Here is a 26,617-nt window from a genome sequence, read left to right on the forward strand (position 1 = left end):
TGAAAATGCTACGAAAAATTATTAAGCTACATATTAAAGTCAAGGTGTTTTATTCTTAGGTTCTTTTTTTTTTTTTTTTTTGAGATGGAGTCTCATTATGTCACCCAGGCTGGAGTGCAGTGATGCAATCTCAGACCACTGCAACCTCCGCCTCCCAGGTTAAACCAATTCCCCCACCTCAGCCTCCTGAGTAGCTGGGATTACAGGCGTGCACCACCACGCCTGTCTAATTTTTGTATTTTTAGTAGAGACAGGGTTTCACAGTGTTGGCCAGGCTGGTCTCGAACTCCTGACCTTAAGTGATCTGCCTGCCTGGCCCTCCCAAAGTCCTGGGATTACAGACGTGAGCCACCACGCCCAGCCTCTTATTCTTAGATTCAAATTCATCCTTCATCTTTGAACCTGGAAATAAGATAAGATACAGATGTTTCAATTAGTTACTTATACCCATACACAAAATACCATTTACATGTCTTTGGGAGCTTATAAGCTTTAGGATTAAGAATATTATTAGTCTAGTCTAGCTATTTCTCTTTCCAGTAGACATTGACAATGAAATATACAGCTAGTGTGTAACCATGGAAAAATTAATAGGTCTATTCTAATTAGTAAAGGACCAATTGTATAGTTTTCAAGTGGCCTGGGACCCTTGGTCTTCTTGTCCTTACTGACTTTCGTGTATAATATTTTTATTGCTTATGTTTCCTAGTAATTATTTTTATACTGTTAGTAGATATCTACAGATAGTAGTACTTATATTTAACTGGTGTTAGAGAGTGGTGGTGACCTTCTACATCTGCATTTCTGTTTAAGAATTCAGCCCAGGGATTTGTCCTGAAAGGATGTTGCGCAGTAAGGGACAGGCTGGCATGCAGACAGGCACTGGGGAAATCAGATGGTGTCTCTGAATTCCTGACTTTATTCAGATTCAATCCCAGGGCTCTGCACCGATTCTTTGCCTGTCTCTTTGCTCCCCAGTCCCTCTCTCATCTTTTTTGTTCCTCTCCTCCCCTGCTAGCCCTTTCTGGAAAGGCCTTCTGTCTGTTGACAATCCAGGCCTGTAAAGCTGCTGACCTGAAGCTCCCTGTGGGGCTGCCCACGTAACAACATCCCTTGCTCAAATCTCTACCCTCCTTTTTCACGGGAATTATAAATACCATCCAAAAATGACAGACTGGGGGCAAATATTAATATATCTCTTCCTTAATAACATACTTCATACAATATTTAGTTTTCATGTGATTCTTATAAACTAATGAACTTGTATATAGTGAACATTTAAAGAATTAAATGCATTAAAATATTGTATTATGTTTTAAATTAATTGTCTTGAATTCCTCATATTGTTTTTATTGGTAGAGGGAGAACTAAAATTTCTGGCATAATTTTAAAATGCATAATGTGGTTCATAAATAATGACTGCTAAGGAAATTTATATTCCTCAAGGGAGAATCTTAATAATCTCATACCATTAAAAAAACTGTTTCTGGATAAATGAAGCATGAAAGTATTGTTTTCCTTCTTTGAGTGCTTGGCAAAACTCATATGGAATCTTTCTTCAAATGCTTTTTTCCATTTACTTTTAGCCAATAATTCAGGTGTAAACAAACGGCAGATCACAGACCTCGTTGACCAGAGTATACAAATCAATGCACATTGTTTTGTGGTAACAGCAGATAATCGCTATATTCTTATCTGTGGATTCTGGGATAAGAGCTTCAGAGTTTATTCTACAGAAACAGGTAATCCTAACTATGAAACACCATATTCTCTTCGAAATGACTATTGTTAAAACCAAAGCTGAATATGAAATCATACTTAATGTAGGCATTTTTATCATTTGCCAACTTGAGTAGTCAAGATTCAAATTAAATGTTCACATTGTAAGCAAAGTAACTAACTATAACTTCATGTATTCCGAACGTTAGCATGATCCCAGAATTCATAGGACAAATGGGGCTATTGTTCCTTTCCCACAAATTCATATGCAGTAAAAGATCCTAAAACTCCCCTTGGTCTGGCCCAAACCCTGAAGAGAAAAATCGTGATTGTGTTATTTTATAAGGTCTTTTCTTTAAAAATCTCAAGTGACATTCTTGTATCAGTTTTCAAAAGCAATGCAAGAAAGCAACCTGTAGCCAGATTTGAATAACATTGTAACTTTATCAGCCTATAGATGAACTTTTCACAAAACTGGTAAAATAAAATAAAAAATATGGTAAAATTTAAAAAAAAACCTGATAAAGTTACACTTATTACCATTTGAAGAAAAAGACTAAATGAAGCAAACCTGTCATTTCTGTGTTGCAGGGAAATTGACTCAGATTGTATTTGGCCATTGGGATGTGGTCACGTGCTTGGCCAGGTCCGAGTCATACATTGGTGGGGACTGCTACATCGTGTCCGGATCTCGAGATGCCACCCTGCTGCTCTGGTACTGGAGTGGGCGGCACCATATCATAGGAGACAACCCTAACAGCAGTGAGTGTTTGTATCAAATTTGTCCTATCAAACTATAGTTTATTTAAATATATTTTGCCTTTTTGATTTTCCTAATAGTTTTTTCCTGAGGTGTAAGGATTTTAAAATATGAAAGCTTAAGTGGCCAAAATCTGTACTGGAATGTAGCTATGTTCAAAGTGTTAAAATGAGCAGTACTATCACCTACAACATGGAGAGACTTCCAGATCCCCTCACCAGTCCCCTACCCAGACCCTCTGCTCAGCAGCCCAGTCGCCAAATGTCCCCATCCTTCAGAAATTTTCTTCAGCTTCACCTTATCCATTAAACCTCATATTATTTCTTTCAGCTGAAAATAATCTCTCCCTGCTCTGAATTTTCAGAAGATTTTGCCTGTGTCTCATTCAGGGCACTAACTGCTATCTACCATATATACTGTAGTAATTTTCTCCATTTATTCGTTTAGCAAACAGTGAGTGAGTACCCCCTTCACATGAGGCATTGTGGGAGATGCAAAAACTGAATAAGACAGTTTCCTTGCTTGGGAGGATTCCTCAAGTGATAGTTATTCCACAGTGCACCCTAAGATATCCCATAGGAAGAAAGCATTGGGAGAGGCTGGACTCCTTCGTGAAATAATTTTGGAGTACAGTGTTTATACTCAAACTTTCTACATAAGCTCTGAAAGTCTTACACAAATAAATTTGTTGATGCTTGTTTAATCCACAGCCTCTCAAACTTCTTTTTCCAATGAAACTTTTATTTATGTAAGAGAAGTTAGTTATTAGTTCTTGGACTGCTGCCCCAAGAAAACACTAAAGTAGATAATGAGTGTCTGTCTTTCCATCTTCAGTTCCTGTCATAGTAATATACATAATAGGTTTCCAATAAATTAAATGACTGAAGAGCTGGATAAGAGATTGGCTAGAAATAATTACTGCTTTTAATTACTAAGCTTTCAATAGTTCATTCAAATGCATGACTTTCCTGGAAAATATAGAAAGGTTTCTGTGAAGTGATAATGGCAAGTACTCAAACCAGGATTATTCAAATTGTCACAGCTTACACAGCACTCCAAAATAAACTGAAACATGAATTTGGGGAATACTTATAACCCAACAGAGATAAAAATTTTTCAGGAAACCTGTGCATCTACAACTAAAATACTATAAGAGTAGATAAGAAATCTACAAGATGCCATGTTACATTGCGTGGCTGGCTGCTGCCTCTGTGGTCAGTTCCAACCTGTGACACAGCTAGGGGTGGAAACTGAATTGCACATCCACCCTTCATGTCCCACTCCATCCCCCCAACCCTTATGCATTTTGACAGGAATACCGCAAAAATAGGAAATGGCTTTGGATGGATAAGAACAAAGGCCCCATCATAGTACAGGAGAGAATGGAGAAATACATTTGTATGAGAAGATAGTGGAAGATTGGATTAGATGTCCAAATGTTATGTGAAGTTTTATTCCTGTTGCCCATAGCTAGAGTTGAACAGTGGATGAAGAAACTAGGTGTGTTGTAAAATAGCATATGCCTCTTGGCATAGCTACTGAACAAGAGAGTGTCTATTGTACATACGAGTCTCTATTCTAAATTTGAACAAGATGTGATCTTGATTTGAGGGAAAACATATTCAATGTTGCTTGATTCCAACCAGTTCAAATAATTAGTTACCAATTCTGTTATTAACAAACATTATGCTCTAAATACCAGTAAGATAATCTCCCTATTTACTCTTTTGTAAAGCCATGTCCGTAAAAAATTCATTTTTAACAGAATTCTAGTATGCCTATGTATGCGTATGTGTACATGTGTATAAGACATATGACCTACCAGCGATGGCTTTATTATTCTCAAGAATGGTACATTATCAAGTATATTTTATCTAAATATATGTTCACATATTTCCAAATTGTCTTTATTTCCATAATAGTGTAGCATTTCTTTAAAAAGTTTAATTAAGCAGCAGGTCTGTGTAGTATCTTTCATATACATTGATAAAAATTAGAACTTGTTAGAAAAAATTTAAAAGAAACAGAATAGAGCTTTAAATCTAATCAATTACCCCCTTCAAAATGAAGCCCAGAAATGATGCAAGTGTTGTTTCCAAAAAGGGGATTTATTTCTTAAAAGCTGCCATCTGGTAGCTGAGATAAGATGTTTTATATAATGTACTGCTAGGAGGTAAAGAATATTAAAGAAAAATATTAAATTATAGTAATTATCTATGTTCACTACTGTGTTTTCTAATGATCTCTTAAACCAAAAGATGGCTAACTATCAATTGTAGCTTTGGTGCATCAGTTAGCAAGAAAAGTTAAATACAATAATATTTAAATTATTTAAAGCTCCTTACAACAGGAGCTGTGTAAATACAAAATGCTTTTTTAATTCTTAAGAACAAAAATATGGATATTATATTTGTTAAAAAGCAGTATCATATTTTAGTTTTAAGTAAGGACAAGATTATCTTAAACATATTATGACAAAATTATCAATATGTATTTTTCAGTATTACCTCCATCTATAGGAATTTATTTTTAGTCAAAAGCTGTTGTCATCATTATGGACCTAAACCACTTCCATAGAATCCATCCTGTCAAGACTTTATTAGATATTTAATGTGAACATATGTAGTATGGTACATTAATAAAAGGAAAAAGTGCTCTTCTAGAATAAACAAGATAAGCACCTAAAGTATTAGTCAAGCAACAGTATGTGTTGAGTGCCTACTGTGTGCCTGCTATGAGCCTGGTACTATCTCAGCAGCTGGGCATACTGCAAAGTCACAACCTCTGACTTTCTAGAGTTTACAAGAATCTACTTTTATACTAATCACGAACTGTTTCTCCTGCTTGGATATACTGAGGATGTCAAGTATTTGTTAAATGAATCATGAATTGTTATCAGATAATATTTTGTACCATACTTTAAGCATTCATAAAATGCTTAACTTTACATCAAATTGATGATTATGAAAAAAACTGGTTTTAGCTTTTTTCCATAAGGATGATCACAGTAGTAAAAAAGTGATCTCAGGTTTAGTATTGATTGACTGACTGATTTGTGACCCACTTATCTATTTAAAAAGCTAACCTAGTAGCATATATATGCCTGACTAGGGCAACCATCTGTGTCGGTCTCTTCACTCTTTTTTCAGGCAGTCACAGCACACACTGAATTGACTGCCATATCAGTGCCCCGCCTGTGGTTTGACATAGACATAGTTGTTGCCATCAGAAAACTCACAATGTGAAAGAGATTTTCTTCTGTTCCAGTTTAATCTACTCTAGCTTCCAATTCACAGGTCAGAGATGCAGGCCATATGTGTTTTCTATCTCATAATACATTGATACTCAAGACCAGAAAGCTAGTTATGTCTAAATTTGTATTAAAGTGTGTGACACAATGCCCTTAGGTTTTGGAGGTTGTATGTATTAACCTATTCTTGACGTGGGAAGTCCTGGCATGTAACATAATATCCTAGTAGCTGTTATAATGAAGGGATTGGCCTTGGTGTGGACATGGAACTGCTTTGTGTGTCACCGAGGCCAAATCACACCTGTTCATCACAACATCATGAAATGATAGGATTTATCATTTAACCTTTACATGCATATCACTAAAATCTTCTCAAGATAAAATTCAACTTACTTTAACATATTTGTTTCTCTTGCATTGTCATTATTATATTGTAATAGATAGCTCTATTAATTCCACGAAGAAAAAATGTCATGTTTGTGAAATCTTTTTGGCAGGTATAGAAAGTATGTATGGTTTTATTGTGTCAAATATATTGTGAAGAATGCAGACATCTCATAAATATTAGTCTTTTTCTAATCATTTTGACCATTGTGATGAATTGGTCACAAAGATAATGAATATTTGTAAGCAGGCTATCAGATATAGAGTCTCAGACCATAAAAGAGATAAGCAAAGTCTACCTAGTGTAGGTTAGAGTTGAATTATCATTGCTTTATTAATGTATTTTATAATATTATTCATTGTTATTCTTTCAAACTCGCGGCTTTGAACATATAAATTATCTTGGAGACTTTACATAGGTCCCTAACTAGATAACAGAATTGCAAAGATGTGAAGGACAGATGCTTTCATCCGAAACAGACTTTTACACAAATTCTGAAACTAATTTGGAAGTGAAAAAATTAATTTGCGCACTTTAATTGGAAGCAGCCTACTGCATGAAAGAGAGCAGAGCAGAGCAGGCAATTTGTGCTAAAAGCTGATTGAATTTTTTGTCAGGTAGGTATCTTGGACTTGGCCGCTTATCCTCTTGAGCCTCTCTTTGCAATATATTACAACCCATCTCTGACTGGTGTTCTTTAAAAGGATCAATGGTATTCCTGTGGAATCCCTAGAGTCCAAAATTTCATTGATCTTGGGACTTGACATTTCTCATTACGTGCTGTAGCTTCCAACAAGAAGTCACAAGAGAGGCAAGTTAACATTGTTGTCTCTTCAACAGACACTCAAAATACATTGGGACTTCAGCTCAAAAGCCAATCTGCTTTTAAAGAATGTAGTTTTAATGTTTATACCACATATAAGGTGCTTTATAGAGAGTTTGATATACATACATACAAAAATTTTTAAATCATAGCCATATGAAACTTTGAAAGAGGATTTATCGTTCATCTTTTCAACTCAAATCTACAAATATTCATTGGGTAGTTTGTATAACACATTGTTATTATGCTTTTCTATTCCACTTTTTAAAAATAAGTCTTTTAGCTCATGTACAGGCATTATGCAGACTGTGAAAGGAGAAGCCAATTGCAAAGGAGACTCCAGCTGTGCACACACACCTTCTCTGGGCTCCCATTGTGTATGCCTCAGCTCTGGACGCTGACCCTCCTGCCAGCCACAACCTGTCACCAAACATCTGCCAAATCACATCCCTCTCTTTGTTTGCATCCAGGCTTCTTTTAAAAAGACTATCCTGGTGCCCAGCTCCACAACTGCCACTAACCAGTGCTATTATAAGAAATGAAAGCATGGGCGATGGATAGCCCAGAGAGATTTGTAGAGTGTATTTAGATTTAGATACATTAAAAAAGTTTGTATCATTTCTCGGAGCAAAGAATCTTAGCTAGGATTTAGCATATGTTAAACCATCTTTTTAAGATCAGAGGAAATGTAGCTCCATATGCAATAGTTCTCACCTTGCAGGGCTTTTTGAGGACCAAATGGTAATGGATGTATTGGAGCATCGATGGCACAGAGTCCATTCTGCAGTAGACCACTCATCCACCCCATCCCCTCATTCTAACACCAGTAGACTTTCCAGGGTTCCAGACTGAGAAGGGAGCTGCTTGCACTCGGCCTCGGCTTTTCCTTTCCTTTTATGGGACTAAGGCTTCAAGAAAGGTCTTTGGCCTAGATTGGAAGCAATATATACAGAGTGACTAATGTGTTCTGATCAGAGAGCTTCAGGTTCCAACCAGGGGGTGTCTGGGCTTTACACAGAGCCCAGCTTCCTGAGGAAGGGGAGGTGGATGATACTATTAGTTGTTTTTAGAAGGTGAGCGTAGGACAGTAATGTACTGTGACCTAGATCTGGGCTCAGGACTTCAAGAGAAGAGGTTGTCCTGCAGTGGCAGTGCTCAGAGGAAAATGTAGTCATTGTTATCTCTGAAGAGGAAAAAGAAGTTAGAGTGAATGAATAAATAATTTCACCGTATCTATCTTCCATTCTTCACTGAATACTCCATGAGTACATAAGGAAATGAAACCACATCATGGGTGAATTTGACATTTTCCAACCCACAGAATGTTTTTACTTGCATTATCTTGGGACCTTGGGAAATGCGGGTCCAAGTGTATTTGATACTTGGAACAGACCTCCACAGCACCTGCCTGTGGCTGAGGAGTTGGGGTCTTGATAAGGGACTCCTGACCGATACTGCTCTTCTCAGCTATTCCAGCAAATTTCTAACATAATATGTTGAAATAAATCTTGAAATCATAGTAGTAATGAAACTACCATACCCTTTGACTAAATCCCTTATTCTGGGATTTTAACTTTCAAAACTCCATCATATTTTATCTAAGTATAAACATGAATAAAAATATCTTCTGCCATGATTCTGCAGTGACTTCCCCAGGGTCAGAAATAAAATCTGAATCAGATTTTATCAGGAGGTTCATCCTCTCACTGTGGAGCAGAGGTCTTAGAAACTCCACTGGCTTTGTTTAGTTCTAAATCAGAAAGACCACAGCTTCCCCTGCATATCAGTGTCCCACAAATGAGGTTTAAAATAAGAACCATGAGTTCTTTACTTTGGCCATTTCTCTAAAAGCCAGAGACCATCTCACTAAAAAACCTCTCCTGTCTATGTGAATAAGCAGCATCTAATACTAGTATATTTTTTTATCATCCATTTTGAGAATATTGAAATGACCTTTGATAAAAGGAGGATGGAATTTGTTTATTTTAAGCCTTTTAATATTCGGAGTTTCCAAATGCATGTCTATAAGGAATCTAAAAATTGGACGTGTTTGTTCTTCATCAGTTCTAGTCATTCCAGCACACGGTGAGTGCTTCTGTGGAGGCAATGGTGGGGCTGAGGGCAACGGTGGTGGCCCTCAGAGGGGCGGTCCACCTGCACCTCCCTCTGCACTGGGCCCTTTAACCCTGGGCTACATCCATCAACTGTGATGTGACAGTGACAGAATATTCCCAGGATTTTGAATGATTGTTGGGGTGTGTGACATCTGTCCCTAGCAACGAAATGAAATATAGGAAACAAGCTTTCCTGCCGCTGCAGGTTTCCCAACTCAGAAAGCCTGGAATGGCATTTTATTTGCCTTTCACTTAAAGAAGGAAACAGTGCTTTCAGGGGCCCTAAACAATACCCCCTAATAGTTAAGTTCCACAGTTTATTCAGATGATCTGGGGAAATCGTAATGAAAAAAATAAAACATTTTAAACTCTCTAAATCAGACATGAGCCTTTGAAAAACTCATTTCCTAGCAGAAAATGTATAACATGCATAAGGAATATTTTTATACATTTTTTTCTCAATTCCCTGCAATAGGATCAGATTGCTTTTTATTTTTTCTATAGCATATTAGGGAAAGGTCCCAAAACTATTCATTTTATATAAATGAATTAAGTGTATAATTTCAGGGTTTTCCAGTGTGCTAGTCTCTCCAAGATAAAATTATCATTTAGAAAAATTAAAGCTAATATTACACATAAAATCTTACGAATACTTTTTTAGAGATTTAATTTTTATGGATACATAATAGTTGTACATATTGATGGGATATGTTATACAAGGATACAATGTGTAATGATCAAATTGGGGTAATTAGGATATCCAACACCTCAGACATTTATCACTTCTTTGCATTAGGAACATTCCAAATCTTCTCTTCTAGTTATTTTGAAATGTACAATAAATTATTAGCCATAGTCACCCTATTTTGCTACCAAACACTAGATTTTATTCCTTCTGTCTAACTGTGTCTATCTAACTGTATTGTTCTACCCATTAACCAACACCTTCCCCCAACCCTTGCCAGCCTCTGGTAACCACTATTCTGTTTATTTCCTCTGTGAGATCAATTTCTTCAGCTCCCACATATGAATAAGAAGATGGGACAGTTGTCTTTCTGTGCCTGGCTAATTTCACTTAACCTCATGTCCTTCAGTTCCATCTATGTTGTTGCAAATGACAGGATTTCTTTTTTTTTATAGCAGAATAATATTCAATTATGTAAATGTATCTCATTTTCTTTATCTTTTCATTATTTGTTGGACACTTAGGTTGATTCTATATCTGAGCTATTGTGAATAGTGCTGCAGTCAACACAGGGGTGCAGATATCTCCGATTTGCTGATTTCCTTTGTTTGGAAAACTCTTATCAATGCTTAAAGCTTATTTTACCAGGGAGCCCAGGGCATCTTTGAAACAATTTTTTTTTCTTTTTCACCTTTTTCCTGCAGTGTGAAACATAATTTTATAAATTATATAAATATGTTTCAGACAAATCCAGGACTGCTGACATTATAAATGGACACTCTACCAATAGTCAAAACACATTATAGCAATATCCATGTATTCAGAAGAAGATGGCAAACTAGTGTGAGCTGCTGTCCCCCTTCTCCCATACTCCATCTAAGAGATGCCTCAAAAACAAAATTGGAGCTGATGGGTCTGAGAAAATGCAAATAAAACTGAGAAATCCTTGGGGAGACAGAAGATAGGCAGGTCTTAAGAGAAGATAGGCAGGTCTTAAGGAAGGGGCTCTTGGCCGACCAGAGTGGAAGATGTGGGGCGCCTTACTGGGTAAGGCCTTGTGATTATGCACTTTCCTCAAGAACTCTCTGTGGCTTCCCTCTTGCCACTGTGGGCAGAGAACTGGAGCAGCAGTCCAGCTGGCCAGCACCCAGAGGTCCCATAAGTGCCAAAGAAGGGGCTATTCACGGGGAGGTGCATCTGCCAGCCCTGGAACATTTAACTTCCCCCAACCCCAGTGAGGGCCAGTAGTTCAACCTAGGAGGCAGCTCTAGGAAAGAGAGGAAAGAGGGGCACCAAGACCAAAGTACAGAGTGGTTCTCTGAGAGACAAGATAGGGGATCGGGGGTGGTTACCCCACCAAAAATAGGAATTCACAAAGAAAAACAGGCAAGCATGCAAAGAACACAAGTGCTAGAAAAGAAGGACCGCAAACAGAACAACCTATATGGGTGATGCAGAATAAGCTCATTTCTTTCTGATAAAAGAAGAGAAAAATATAGAACTTTTTACAAAAGGCATAATATTCTCTAAGTCCTTCAATTTATGAAAGCAGTTAGCAGTGAAAATGCTTCTGGGATATAATTCAGCTGGACTTTTTAGCTAGATTCGCACTAATAAAGTGAAGTAGGTTCAATTCCAACCCTTAGCTGTATGAACTTGGGCAAGTTGAATCACCTTGCAAAGCCTTGGGTGTCTAGGCTATAGACTAGGGATAGTAAGAGTTCCTACCTCATAGAGCATTACCATAAATACATGATGTAACACAGATAAATGCCTTAGCAGGCATTGTACCTGTTTCATAACAATAATGGAAGAAAAAGAATAGCCATTACCACTCTCGTTATGTTCTAAGCATGTCACATACGTTAACTTGTCCTGTCATCTAAACAGCATGTATAATAGATTCACTAGTTATGCGCGTTTCACAGAAGAGGAGAGCAGAGAGGTTAAGTAACTGGCTCATGGTCACACAGCTTAATAATAATGCCCTTAATAAACATGGGTATTTTTTGAATATTGCATTGCTGGTGTAGCTCTCTCCCGCTGCCATTGGTCTGTAGTGCCTCACTGCTGCTGTTTTCTTGCAGGTGACTATCCGGCACCAAGAGCCGTCCTCACAGGCCATGACCATGAAGTTGTCTGTGTTTCTGTCTGTGCAGAACTTGGGCTTGTTATCAGTGGTGCTAAAGGTCAGAAGTCATTTCTTTCATTTTCAATGTCTAGAAGATGACTGCTTTCTCACACTAAGCGTGACTGTCAGTTTATTTCTTCCAGGAAGCTTCCCATAGACAAATGGTATCCCAAGTTATTTGTAGATGTTTAGTTTTATGATTAATATTTACTGGCACTAATATAAAATATGTATAAAATTTTATGTAGTATTTTGTGATCAATAGTGTTCTAAGCAGAACACTGATAAATTACAGTGTATTCTTATGATGCAGCCATTGTAAAGGACATGTAAAAGACAAGGGGAAAGTATCCCTGATGTAGTGGGGGAGGTGGGGGGTCATGTCACTCATCAGACACGGCCTTGGATCCCCTCCCTCTGCAAGTCCCTTTCTTTATAAGGCCAGGGGCTGTGTAGAGGTTGGTGGAAAGGAAACAAAGATTACTTGGTTCTTTGGAGGTTTTGTTTTGTTTTGTTTTGTTTTGTTTTGTATTGTTTTTGAGGCATACCTTCACTGTTGTCACCCAGGCTGGGGTGCAATGGTACAATCCGGGCTCCCTGCAACTTCCGCCTCCTGGGTTCAGGTGATTCTCCTGCCTCACCCTCCCTAGTAGCTGGGATTACAGGCACCCGCAACCACGCCTGGCTAATTTTTTGTATTTTCAGTAGAGACGGGGTTTCACCATGTTGGCCAGGCTGGTCTTTAACTCCTGACCTCAGATGATCCGCCCACCTCAGCCTCCCAAATTGCTGGGATTACGGGCGTGAGCCACCACACCCAGCCTCTTTGGAGTTTTTGTAGAAGACCTTTCATTTCAGGAAGTCAGGAAACTTAGGTCCTAGTTCTGGCTCAAATAGCAGTTCTCTGTGGGAATACTCCCAGGCAGAAAGGAGCCTGATGCTTGGAGAAACTGAAAGGAGCCCTGGGTGCTGCTGGAGTATCACCGTGGTGCCACAACCTGGAGGAATGAGAAGGCTGAAGGGATGGGAGGGGCCTGGGGCACAAGCATTTGCAATTTTTTTTTTAAATGAGTATAGTAGGAAACTATTGAAGTTTTTTAATCGAGGTGATGAGATAGATAGGTTTGGTTGTTAGAGCTCATTTCAGCTTTTCTATGGAGAATGGATAGAGTCTGAAGGCTGGCACCATGTTTTTAAAATTTTGGTATCTAAGAATAAATAACCCAGAAATGGACCCATAGGATATTTTCCGTCTTTTAATTTTAAAAAGTAATAATATGTGTAATATCATTTTACCCTGTGAAGTTAAAAGAAAAAAAAAAAGGAAAATAAGTGACACATAGTAGGCACCAAGAAAGAGACATTTCCTACAGGGGCTGTGTGATGTTACAGATGATTGCTGGTGTTTTCCTAATTTTCTATAGGACAAGTCTATTACTTTAGTAATCAGGACAAAATTTAATAATGTCACTTGCTTTGTAAAATATGTGTCTATTCACCTCAATTAAAAATAAACACGTAATTCATACATTGTTTTGTGGAAATCTTTTTGGGACAAGGGAATAGATATATAATACCAAACTATAGTGACCAATTTTTATGAATTGATCAGTGAATTTTTTACTTTATCAACACTATTTTATAAGGGAAAAAAAACCCAGAAACCATCAGAGCCAAATGTCACTCCTTACCCTCCTTTCACACTCTTGCCTCACTATTCATTTATTTAAAAGACAAAATATCTTTCTGTAGGCTGAAATACTTAAGTTTTCTCAATTTTGCTTTTACATTTTATGTGTATGGATGACAGAAAAAGGTAAAATGTACTTGACGGTAATGTATTGATGTGGTACAACGCATAAAATTTTGATGCTACTTGAGAAAATGAGCAGCAGTTCTGATAATTCTATTAAACTTTCAAGAAAAGTTTCTAAAAGCGTATTAAGAGAAAATGTCTGGCACATAAAGTCTTTTATTCTCACGTAATCTGTGAGCTATACCATTTTACTATGAATATTACCTGACAAAGGAAAAGACCAAGTATTTACCTGGTGAAGAGGTGTGCAGCGTAGGAGTGTGATATGTAGCAGGTACTCTGGCTTTGCTCTGTTTAAATGTAGCATCAGCGCTTGGCCTGGCCAGCCTACCTCTTTCCTGTCCTCTTCCGTCACATCTGAGTGCACACCCAGCAAGGTTTTCAGGTTGGTGGGAGCTAGTATGTCGTTTGTCATCCCCAACTGACCCTGGCATTGATGTCCCCACTTTGCAGAGGGCCCTTGCCTTGTCCACACCATCACTGGAGATTTGCTGAGAGCCCTTGAAGGACCAGAAAACTGCTTATTCCCACGCTTGATATCTGTCTCCAGCGAAGGCCACTGTATCATATACTATGAAAGAGGGCGATTCAGTAATTTCAGCATTAATGGGAAACTTTTGGCTCAAATGGAGATCAATGATTCAACACGGGTAAATCTGCATAGTTCGTGCTAAGTAGGACTGAAGCCAAGAGATTAAAGATTGATTGTTTTACATTAAATAATTCATAATAGAATGTCTGTGCTATCCAGATAAATGTGTTCTAGATTAAAAGTATATAACTTCAGGTGGACTGGTACTTTAAACAAACCCAAAGTTCATTTAATTGCAAGTAATTAACTTAGTGCATTAGACTTCAGAAATGATAGCTGTTGTTTGATTAAAGCTTAAAACCTCGGGAGGGTTTTTAAAGCTCCTTTTATAATTGTTTCAGTGCTGCACCCTCACAACATTAAAAGTGAGTTTATTTTCAAAGATTTCTATCTTTAGAACCCTAAACAAAAATTACATATACCCATTTACCCTTCATTCATGAATAAATTATAATTGCTGGGTTGTCATTATTAAACACTGTTTTGAAATATGTTTCTTCCATTTGTTCTTTAATTCTCTATAATATTAATATTCAAGATTTAACTAAACATGTTACTTAATGCTCAAATTCTTCCTGGATTAAATTGATAATATTCTCTTGGGAATTTAATCTTAGTTTTAATAAGATCTTTTGTATATGTAAGAACTTCGATGAATTCCACAATGGAAATTCTGTGGATTGAACTTGATTTTGTTGGACAAATGACTGACAGTAGGCAATAATGATAAGGGAACTGTACTGAGTACTTTTCAGTAGTGACAGTTGGCTATTTAGGAAAAATTGAGAGAAATGGTTGTTGTGTATTTTATTTTATTTTGTTTTGTTTTGTTTCACCTTTTCTGAAGGCCATTCTCCTGAGCAGTGATGGCCAGAACCTGGTCACCGGAGGGGACAATGGGGTAGTAGAGGTCTGGCAGGCCTGTGACTTCAAGCAACTGTACATTTACCCTGGATGTGATGCTGGCATTAGAGCAATGGACTTGTCCCATGACCAGAGGTGAGCTGCGTCAAGGACAAGTGTCATCACTGAGAACTGTCATTGAAGGCTCTCTTCATTCTACCAAGGGTGAATTGTGCTATGAGTGCAATTCCAGCATCCAAATGAAAGAAAGACTGGCAAAGAAAAGGGGAAAATGAGGGGAAGAGTAAGGATTCTAGTGAGAGGGAAACAGAGGAAGAGAATAAGAAGGAAAAAAAGAAAAGGATCTGATGAAGAACAGGTGCCTCCAGACATGTTTTAAGGGCCCAAGACATAGAACTTACTCCCACCAAGTTCCCTGTTCTCAGGTTCCTGCCTAGTCTCAGACAGGCCACCCTGGCTTATATGATGTGAGGGAAACACGTATTTTTCAGCAGAGGTGGGATTCAGTGTGAGACCTACTTCTTGCTAACCAGTTTCCAGCAAAGTGCCTAGTGTGGGCCGTAGCTGGCCTCCCTTTCAACAGCATGCGGCACTCACACATTACCCAGACAATTTTTTTACCCCCATGTTCTTATTTACCTGTTTCTCATTTATGTTATTTTGTTTTATTGTATGTATTTCTGTAAAACACGTTCATCCTTTAATCCAGCTCTTTCTTGGAAAGAGTTGATATGAATGTTAATCAATTAATAATGATTTTCCATTATTCCTCAATTTGCAATAGGATTTTATTATTTCCTAAAATTTACCTTTGGGTTTCTTACAAAGTGAAAATTATATTAGAAATATAAAGTCTAAAGTTCCTAAGCCTTTAAAATAAACTACAACCCTATAATCTGAATATGGCATGTGATTTCTAATTTTTGCTATTTAACAGAAATAAGAAAAGCTTGTTAATCAACGTTTTTCCCAACTACATGTAATATTCCTCATAACAGTATTGGTTTTAAAATATTTTAAATATTAAGACATAATAAAGTTAACAAAGCATCTTCACAATATAATAAAATGGCACTGAAGTCATCAGGAAAAACACTGTAAGCTAATTTAGTCTGGGAAAGGATGTTTGGTCTGCAGCCCAGACTGTTTTTAAAGAAGGTTTAAGGTTATTATTGGAGTATCCCAAAGTGCTGCAGCCCATACTTAGGAATAAATGGGAATGGTTTGTTGTGTTACTATTTGTATATATGTGTGTTTCCAGAGTGTTTGAAATGATTTGTGTTTGTAAGCAGTTTCAATATTTCCCTGATATTCTTACTCATTCATGTATTCATTTTGCTGCCATCATCATAGGTTGAGTGCAGTGCAAAGTACTAAGGATCCACAACAAGAAACTGACCCCAGAGAGCTCAAATCCTCATAATCATTGCATATGAGGGCACCAGGAACAGACTAACAGAAGAAGGAAGGGATGAACTCTTCTTGAGGGCTGGGGAGGGCAGGAAAGACCTCAGAAGATGCTCATCCATTCACCAGGCATGAACAGACAGGGTGGATGGAAGAGCATATTCAAAGTTGCAGTAGTATTAAGGGGTCTCAATGGAGGGAGGAAAGATACTAAGTTTCTATTTCTATTTTAACCTCATCCTTGGTTTTGATTATTTTGTTGTTTTATAATGAATACTGCATGCATATCAATTATAAACTGATAAACATATATTGGGGATATTACTCAAAAGGTATTTATTGGATGAGGTGTCTAATCAAAAGTGAAGCAACACTTTATGTAGACAGAAATCCTGAAACCTGAGTTCAGTCAGTGGCAGTGGGACTGGGGAGGAATATCCCTGAAAAAGAAGCCTCAGAGCTGAACAGCTGATCAGTTAGGAGGGAGAGGGAGAGGAGACAAGGTGACTTAACCAGCAAAAGACCAGCAAGGTCAGAAGGTACCAGTGATTCATGGTGGACATGTTGAATCTGAGGGTTTTGTGACAAGACAGCCTGGCAGTGACCTCCACTTGGCAATGGGAAATCAGCATCTGGGGCTTCAGAAAGAGACGTCGTTGCCTTTACGTCCAGGGAGACTGTGGACTGAGAGGACAAGAGGTGGAGTGATTCAAGGGGGCAAAGAAAAGAAAGGTCAGAGAGATAGGAAGAGATGCCAGATATCCTCAGAGAAGCCAATAGATGCCCAAAACAAGGCAGCGGACAGGCACGTGTGTGATTGCTGAGAGAAATGGGGCACCCAGCGGAGGCTGGAAATGTGGTTCCGTGGGCCCCTCATGCTCTGCAGCAGGGCTGGCTGTCCAGGTGTGTGCAGGCTAACTGTGCTCCTCTCAGCAGAACCAAGAAGAAATTTCAGTCCTGCTTCCATGAATACAAAATTAAGACTTGGCAAACCTTGAGATCGTGATATTGTCTAGTGTAAAATGCCAAACTTTGAGATACTGTCTAGTGTAAAATAGCAACCACAGAAATGATTTTATATCACTCTTAACTGCTGTTTCTGCTTTTCCAGGACTCTGATCACTGGCATGGCTTCTGGTAGCATTGTAGCTTTTAATATAGATTTTAATCGGTGGCATTATGAGCATCAGAACAGATACTGAAGATAAAGGAAGAACCAAAAGCCAAGTTAAAGCTGAGAGCACAAGTGCTGCATGGAAAGGCAATATCTCTGGTGGAAAAAACTCGTCTACATCGACCTCCGTTTGTACATTCCATCACACCCAGCAATAGCTGTACATTGTAGTCAGCAACCATTTTACTTTGTGTGTTTTTTCACGACTGAACACCAGCTGCTATCAAGCAAGCTTATATCATGTAAATTATATGAATTAGGAGATGTTTTGGTAATTATTTCATATATTGTTGTTTATTGAGAAAAGGTTGTAGGATGTGTCACAAGAGACTTTTGACAATTCTGAGGAACCTTGTGTCCAGTTGTTACAAAGTTTAAGCTTTGAACCTAACCTGCATCCCATTTCCAGCCTCTTTTCAAGCTGAGAAAAAAAAAAAAAAACACGTTTGATACTTTGTACATCAGATGCATCTTATTTAAAAGGGATACTTTTGTAAAAGTAAAACCTTGTATAAAGAACAAAATGTTTCTTAATTTTATTGTGGAGTTACAACTTGCATGTTCCTTACTCCTGATGGCTTGATGGAACAGGTGCATTCACACTATGAAACAGAAAGATCTGTCCAAGGACACAGCTTGTATGAAAGAGTTGAATTTGGGCTCCATCAGTAATTTTTGACATTTTCACCAAAATATAGTTTGCACTTTTTAATCTAAAGTCATCCCTTCTGAGTGAAATTTGCTCATAAAGCATTTGGATACTAAGCCATTATTTGCCATTTTGGGTACTTTATACAAAGAAAATTCAGCCCTACCCTGCATAATTTGAAGACACAGCAGAAAGGGGGCTTAGGGATGAGGTCCTGGTTTTTCTTGTATAAATAGGAGTCGTGGGCGTTAGTTCTGTAGTAATAACTTCCCAGCACCTGGATATCTCTTCCAGAGTCATCCCACTGGCTTGGTGTGTATACATTAGGGGAGGATAATCTGATGCTAACTTTTTTTTTCTCTTTGGTTCTTGAATAGCTTAGTTTCTTTAATAACAAGTCAAACTTTATTACAACAATAACTGAAGTTATTCTTCTAGGTTCTCGTGAAATTCTCACTGAAAGCCACATTCTTAGCAGGCATTTCATCTTTTATGATATAAAATGATGGCTATCAAATGATTTTCCATACATTGTACTGATCAAGTTATACACCCAGGGGTATATACACTTTCTTCATGTTTCTTCTTTGTATATTTGGTGACTGTATCGTCATAGATGTACATATTGTGTCGGTAGGGCTATGAGGCATGTTACAGGAATGTAATTTTCTCAGAATTTACACTCACTTGCAGTCATTTATTTAAAAAGATAAAACAAGATAATGGGTTCTTTGTATTGGCACTTTGCACCAGAAACATATCATTATTTATTGATGTGATTACTTATTTGTTATCCACCTTGTACTAGTAAGTTTTAGCACTGAATTCCTTCTTCACTGTTGTTTGTATTTATGAAATTCTGAAATTATGGGGAATCAGCGTAATGATTAAGTTATTCATCACCAGGCTGTAAGCAATATCTTGAGTTTGTAGCTTAGAATTGGGAGGATACTGAACATCTGGAAGACAAGTTCATTTCATCTTGAGATCATGGTGAAATATTTTGGATATATAAATTCCTTAAGCTATTGTAACCATGTTTTATTGCAAAGATGTAAAATATGCCAGATGTGTGTGAGTTGGAAATCAAAAAAAGAAAAATAAAATATGCAAAGAATTCATGGACTGTTTCAGATTTCATTGGACATGTCACTAGCATGCTTTCATTGTGTTGTCATACAGGTTTCAGAAGTCATCATCATCTGATGTAGAGCCTACAGCATCTAAAAACATGAAATCGAGTCCTAATGAGGTTCTGCAATTTGCTGAAACCTGAGCTGCTCTGCCAAGCCATCTGGCAGGGATTTGGGGCAACAGCGACCATGGGGAAATGGCCCTCATTGTCTATTCTGCATAACCCACTTTGGGGATTGTCTTTATTTTATTTAAAAGGAACTAAGTAGTGAAGGTTATAATAACTCCTTTTTTGAGTGTTATCACATAATGCCTTTTTCATTTGAAACCACACCTTCTAGAACCCATCAGTGACCAGGCATGGCACAGGCAGGGACTGAGGACCTGGAGAGGCTGAGCAGCTGCTAACAAGGGCAGCCACGAGTGGGCTGAGGGGGATTCGGTCACACAGATTGGCGTGGGTGGTTGGGGCAGCGGCCTAGACAGGCCCAGAGAATGACAGAACTGCAGGCCATGCTTCCATCCGCATTCCCGAGACTAAAGGGACAGACCCAACAGTAGCCTAAGGAAGGTTTGCGCTGTTACTTTCCATCCTATCCCCAAACCAGAAATCTGTCAGTCATCTGCCCTGCTGGCTCCCTCACCCAGCCCTCCTGCCAGGCACTCCAGCCAACTGACTGATCACTACCTAAAGTGTCTTTTGAAACTGCCCCTGCCCTTTCCAGCACTGTCATCTGGACTGTCCGAAAACCTCCTGACCTCTGACCTGTCTCCTCCCATCCATGCTCCGCCCTGCTGCGAAGGCACCCATCCAGTCATCTCCCTCCCTGCCACCCCGCGCCCCCTAGTGCCCCCCAGCGCCCCCCCAGAACCCCCCAGCACTTTGAAAAACCAATACCAATGGCTAAAAATGGTATTCTTGAACTCTGGTGGGTTGAAAATCACCTGGGGAGCTTATTTTTAAAAGCAGGATCTAGAGTCCCACCGCTCCCCCTCCCACCCCAGGCACTTCTTGGGCACATTTTCAACAACAATGATTGGAGGGATAAATTCTAAGCTCAGTGAAGCGCAGAAGTCCTTCAGGAACCACCCCCAGCAGCCAGCACCCCTAGTAAGCCAGCCTTTTTCCAAGTTCCTGAGAACTCTCTTGCACCTGAGTCCCTAAGCTTCCTCCTGCCAGGCGGCCCCTCTCTGCCTGCACCACTCGCCTACTGCCTTGTTGCAGATTGACCTAAACCAATTTGGTCATGCACAGTCTTTTTTGGCAGGTAAAGGTAGCCCCCAAAACACCACATCTTCACTATTTCATGATGAAAACAACTTTTAGAAACAGTTTCTGCTATGTGTGGGGATACCTTTTTTTTTTTTTTTTAATTGAGACAGAGTATCACTCTGTTGCCCAGGCTGGAGTACAGTGGCGGAATAATCTCGGCTCACTGCAACCTCCGCCTCCTGGGTTCAAGCAACTCTTCCAGCTCAGCCTCCCAAGTAGCTGGGATTACAGGCACGCATCACCATGCCCAGCTAATTTTTTTTATTCTTAGTAGAGATGGGTTTTGCCATGTTGGCCAGGCTGGTCTTGAACTTCTGACCTCAAGTGATCTGCCCACCTCAGCCTCCCAAAGTGCTGGGACTACAGGCATGAGCCACTGTGCCTTGCCGGTATACTTTTAAATGAAACACATTTTAGCAAGCAGGCAAAAGAGTGCCTGCAGCTCTTCTGTGAGTTTGGTGAAGTCCAGAGCTTGGCTTTTTTATGTGATCTCAAAAATCATTTTACATTTCCAAAGGTACACTTGAAGCAGATGCACTAATATTCTAGAAGTAGCATCCCATGAGCCTTGTAATGCCATCAGCAGCCTCAATCCTCCAACCCAATCATCAAGCCATCGAGCCCTGGGCACCACCCTAAGAGTATGTGCTAAAAGCCTCAGTAGATTGTTAAATCCTGGTTATAGAGAGGTAGGAAAAGTTCAAATACTTTAGCCAGCATATACTGAATTTATATGTATATTTAGCATCATTAATTCCATCAACAAAAGAACATTTCTATCATCCATTAAACTAATTTAGAAGCCAATAATTTCCCCTGCTGCAAAGCCATTTCTAGTATTTACTACCCTAACTCATAGAGCTTCCAGTTTATTCAGGGTTAGGAAGCTGGATTGTTGGAATGACACCTTTCTGAAATGTATATTTCTGATCAGGGCAACTGACTATCCCTAGAATGTAGTATAAATTAACACATCACATGTCTATACTGGATATTTTAAAGTAAATCACAACATCGTAACATTCCTACTTACTCTTACAGGCTCCCCACTCTGGGACGTCTTCCCTGACCACTGGCTTAGCCTCCTTACCCCTGGTGGTAGGCCTGGCACAGCCCTGAGCAGTGCATTATTGTAACTCACATGTCTTTCCTCCATGTGGGTATGAGCTTCATGGGCAACATGAAGCTTATGTCCTTAAAGCAGTGTTGGATTCAGAGTAGATTCTCAACAAATGTGATTTGCGGAATGTATAGATAAGCAGACAGATACCACGTCCCTAAGCAAAATGACAAAGTTGGCTGGGACGGTCCAGAGCCCCCAAATTTCCCTCTTCTCATTGCCCCAGGGCCCCACAGCCTCATGTCACCCTCTCCCAGCCTGCATGACAGTGCCTGCCAGGGAACCTCCTGCTCCAAGTACCACCTCAGTTGTGGACCTATTCCATCAAAGTTCAGAGAATCAATTTCCAATAAGCACCAAAAGAGGGAATGTTTTAAGATTTTAATTACTGCTCTTGACCCACATTCATCTAGTGGGAAGAAAAAGGAGCTGACAGATGATTTGGGGTAAGAGCTTCTGGTATTGCAGCCCATTCAAGCTGCCTAAGAACAAAATCCAATAACTGGTCTCTTCACTCTGAGAATAACTTGTTGGCTCCCTCATCAGTTAAAATAGGCACAATAGCTACGTTAAGTATTGTTTTGAGTATCAAAATACAGAGCATATGCCAAGCACCTACTAAAGCACCTGGCTCCCAGCAGAGTTCAGCAGATGGTCATTGCCTCCCAACAGTCTGGTGAGCATGGATTATCCTCATCCGCTCAGCAACCCTTTCCCTACTTACCGGCTGTGGATCTTCCTGTGGGAAGCTTCTCCTCGTCTTTTCATCATGGGATTTAGTAGGACTGCCAGTTGTACCACCAGATCCCTGGAACTTCCTGGACTCAGGCCTGGCCAACCACGTCACCTTCATTTCTGGGACCTCGATGATTGATCAGGGTTAGACATGACCTGAGTTGGGCCAGCGAGAACCCTTTTGACATTTTTTATATTTTGAAGTCAGAAAGAAAAGTCTTTTTCTTCCAGAGTCACTAACCTGTCAATGAGAAATCGGGGACTACTAGCAACCCTGTTCTCTGTTGTAGAGAAGACCTGTTTGCAATAGGTAAGAATAAAGCCACGAGAAATGAAAGAGCATGTGCACTTGTATGCCGGCCACAAGTTTCTGGGAACCTAAATTGCCCTCATATTTACAGATGTCCCAATTCTGGATGTTTGCTTTAGTCAATGACCAATAAACACTTTTCTCTCCCCCTTACATTGATCAAAGCTGTATTTAGTTTGTTTGTTTATTTATTTTTAGTACTTGAGATCAAATCAAATAACCCTTAAGTCATACAGCTCCCTGCCCCCAGCTCTCCACCCTTGCTTAGAAAAATGTAACATATTCCAAATTTGGTAGGAAACTAAGCATATTCCTAGCCTATGTATGATGCCATAATCCCACATTTACATATAGTTCCAACATAAATGCTTTTTCCATCTGTCAACACACATGGAAAAGAATGCTCTTGTCAACTTTGTTCCTAATAAACAAATATACCTGTTGAGTTTTTTAAAAATCCAGACACTGATATATGCTGTTAGGAATCAGAACGGTGGTTACTTCTGACCAGAGGTAGTGACTGGTAAGGGCCAGAGTGGGTTTGGGGGTACTGGAATGCTATTCTGGGGTGTTGGACTCTATCTCAGAGCTACAGGTGTTACAAAGATGCGTCTGCTCTGTGAACCATCATTGAGCTATGTAATGATGATTTTTCACTTTTCTGTGTGTATGTTACCCTTCAATAAAAAGAAGCTCACTTTTAAAAAATTTTTTGAAAAAGCACTGGCTCTTGTCACCACTCTGAATTTGTCTGCCCATCATGTGAATTTGGGACCACCATCACCATTCGTCCCTTTCTCCAGTGCTTTTTAGGTCTGCCACCTTGGCTGCCATGTCCCGATGGGCACTTTTCTTCTGACGACAGCCTGACCCCAGTGCTTCCTCCTCCAGGCAGCCTCCCCTCCACTGTCCAGTAGGAACCCTGCTCTCTGTGCACAGCTTGTACACACCCCTCCTTTAGCACCTGTCTTAGTGTAACTATAAAAAAATACCTGAAACTGGGTAATTTATAAACAACAGAAATGTATTTCTCATGATTCTGGAGGCTGGGAAGTCCAAGATCAAGGCTAGCAGATCTGGTGTTCAGTGAGGGCTCATTATTCATAGATGACACCTTCTATGTCCTCACATGGCGGAAAAGACAAACTTCTTTGGGTTGCTTTTACAAAGGCACTAATCCCATTCATGAGAGCTCCACTCTCATGTGCTAATCACCTCCTAAAAGGTCCCACCTCTTAAAAAATAGCCAACTTGGAACTTGGAGTCCTGGGTCTGTGTCCCAACTCCCCTGCTTGCCAGCTCTGTGGCATTGGGAAAGTCCTCTAACCTTTCTTAGGCTTAGTTTCTTCAGATGTAAAATAGATACAATAGAATGTGGATTTCACATTATTTGCAAATCATAAGGTGCGACATAACTAAGGTTTTGCTACTGAACAATGAAGCCCTCAGGCCTCAATTGGAGTTTTTATGACAGAGCCAAACCTCCCAGGAGGATCTGGGGCTCTTTTTCTATAAAATCTATGTTCTCTGTCGGGGAGCCTGGGCCAGCGGCATAAATTTGCATTTTGGTTCAGTTTACCACCTAGTAAGAGACATTTTGTTTAATTGAGTTCTGTTTTTTTTAATGTGCCTTCCCAGTCAGCACAGAAAAAAAACAGAAAGCTACTTGACATCACTGGGAAAGCCAGCTCTCTTCTCAACCAGGCCTTTCTCTGAGTGATTGTTCTTTTTCTTTTTCTTTTTCTTTTTTTTTTTTTTTTTTTGAGATGGAGTCTTGGTCTCTCACCCAGGCTGGAGTGCAATGGCGCCATCTGGGATCACTGCAAACTTCGCCTCCTGGGTTCAACCAATTCTGCCTCAGCCTCCCAAGTAGCTGGAACTACAGGCATGTGCCACTATGCCCAGCTAGTTTTTGTATTTTTAGTAGAGACAGGGTTTCACCATGTTAGCCAGACTGGTCTCGAACTCCTGACCTCAGGTGATCCACCCGCCTTGGCCTCCCAAAGTGCTGGGATTACAGGCATGAGCCACTGCACCTGGCTGTGATTGTTCTTGGAGAAATGAACTGTATTCCCTGTTTGCCTCTAGAGCAAGCTTGATCAACCTGTGGCCCATAGGCTGCATGTGGCCCAGGATGGCTTTTAATGCAGCCCAACACAAATTCAGAAACTTTCTTAAAACACTGTGAGATTTTTTTTTTTTTTGCAATTGTTTTTTCAGTTCGTCAGCTATCATTAGTGTTTGTGTATTTTGGGTGTGGCCCAAGACAATTCTTCTTCTTCCAGTGTGGCCCAGGGGCAGCCAAAGAGCCAAAGACCTCTGCGTCTATAGCCAAAAACCTGGTAGGGAAAGGGGTGGTTAGAGGCTCGGATGCCACTGTACTTCCCTCCCCTCTGGTGGCAAGAACTTCCCCCAGGAATGGTTCTGAAGGCAGAGGGGCTTTTGCAGCTGGAGGCCAGGAATGCTGAGAAGGACAGACCAGAGCCGGCTCCACTCAGGCTGAGAGAGGCCTGGGGAAGAGTCAAGCTCTGCCTCCCAGGGGCAGGCCGGGTGACAGGCCACAGGCCTGAGGAGAGAAGCCTTTAGCCCAAGGTTACTGAGGGGCCGCAGAGGCCAACTCATCCACTCGCCTCTATTATCCTACTGGGAAACTGATGCCCAAAGAGGTCATGATCCCTGTCCCAGGCCAACCACACAAGTGGTAGGTGGCAGGGTCCCCATCCTGCTCCCCTGCCCTAATGAACACCCAGATCAGATAGGACAAGGCTGGAGAGGGGCTGCAGGCCCGTGAGGGGGGTGGTGGGGGAGGGGAGTTTGGGATGAGAAAGACTGTATTAGGGTCCCCCAGAGAAACAGAGCTGTAGTAGAATACATCTCTATCTATATGTATACATACACACACACACATAAATATATACATATATACACACACATAAATATATACATATATACACACACATACACACACATAAATATATACATATATACACACACATATACATATATACACACACATATACATATATACACACAAAAAAATTATATATACATATAAATATGTATGTACATATACACACACACATACACACATACATATAGAGAGATGCTTGATGAGGAACTGGTTCACACAGTTACAGAGGCTGACAGGTTTCACAATCTGCTGGCCGGAGACCCAGGAAAGCCAGTCGTGTGGTTCCTCCTGAGCCCGAAGGCCTGAGAACCGCAGGAGCTGAAGGTGTCGATCTTAGTCCAAGCACCGGAGAAGGTGAGATGAGATACCCCAGCTCAAGCAGACAGGTGGGAGGCAAAAGGGGTGGCTCGCTCCTTCCTCCATCTTTTTGTTGGATTCAGGCCTCTGTGGAGGGGCTGATGTCTGCCCACACTTGGGAGGGACAGAGTCTCACTCTGTCGCACAGGCTGGAGTGCAGTGCCACAATCTCAGTTCACCGTAACCTCCACCTCCCCAGTTCAAGCAATTCTCCGATTCTCCTGCCTCAGCCTCCTGAGTAGCTGGGTTTACAGGTGTGCATGACCATGTCTAGCTAATTTTTTATTGTTAGTAGAAATGGGGTTTCACCATGTGGGCCAGGCTGGTCTTGAACTCCTGACCTCAGGTGATCCATGAACCTCAACCTCCCAAAGTGCTGGGATTACAGGCATGAGCCACCACACCTGG

The 26,617-nt window shown here is 40.0% G+C and overlaps 1 protein-coding gene across 8 annotated transcripts in view; it reads left to right on the plus strand.

The window, feature by feature from the left end:
• The window catches only part of NBEA (neurobeachin), a 723,498-nt gene extending 704,008 nt beyond the window's left edge, over positions 1-19,490 (plus strand). For all 8 annotated transcript variants that reach the window (XM_055360199.2, XM_055360200.2, XM_055360202.2 and 5 more), the window contains 6 exons: positions 1,587-1,742; positions 2,311-2,481; positions 11,824-11,925; positions 14,137-14,333; positions 15,123-15,274; positions 17,658-19,490. In XM_055360199.2, the coding sequence (XP_055216174.2) occupies positions 1,587-1,742; positions 2,311-2,481; positions 11,824-11,925; positions 14,137-14,333; positions 15,123-15,274; positions 17,658-17,748 (869 nt within the window). In that variant the 3' untranslated portion in view covers positions 17,749-19,490. The remainder of the gene's footprint in view (positions 1-1,586; positions 1,743-2,310; positions 2,482-11,823; positions 11,926-14,136; positions 14,334-15,122; positions 15,275-17,657) is intronic.
• The last annotated feature ends 7,127 nt before the right edge of the window (positions 19,491-26,617 follow it).

This window comes from Gorilla gorilla, chromosome 14 (genome assembly GCF_029281585.2).
Source record: "Gorilla gorilla gorilla isolate KB3781 chromosome 14, NHGRI_mGorGor1-v2.1_pri, whole genome shotgun sequence".
NCBI lineage: Eukaryota > Metazoa > Chordata > Mammalia > Primates > Hominidae > Gorilla > Gorilla gorilla.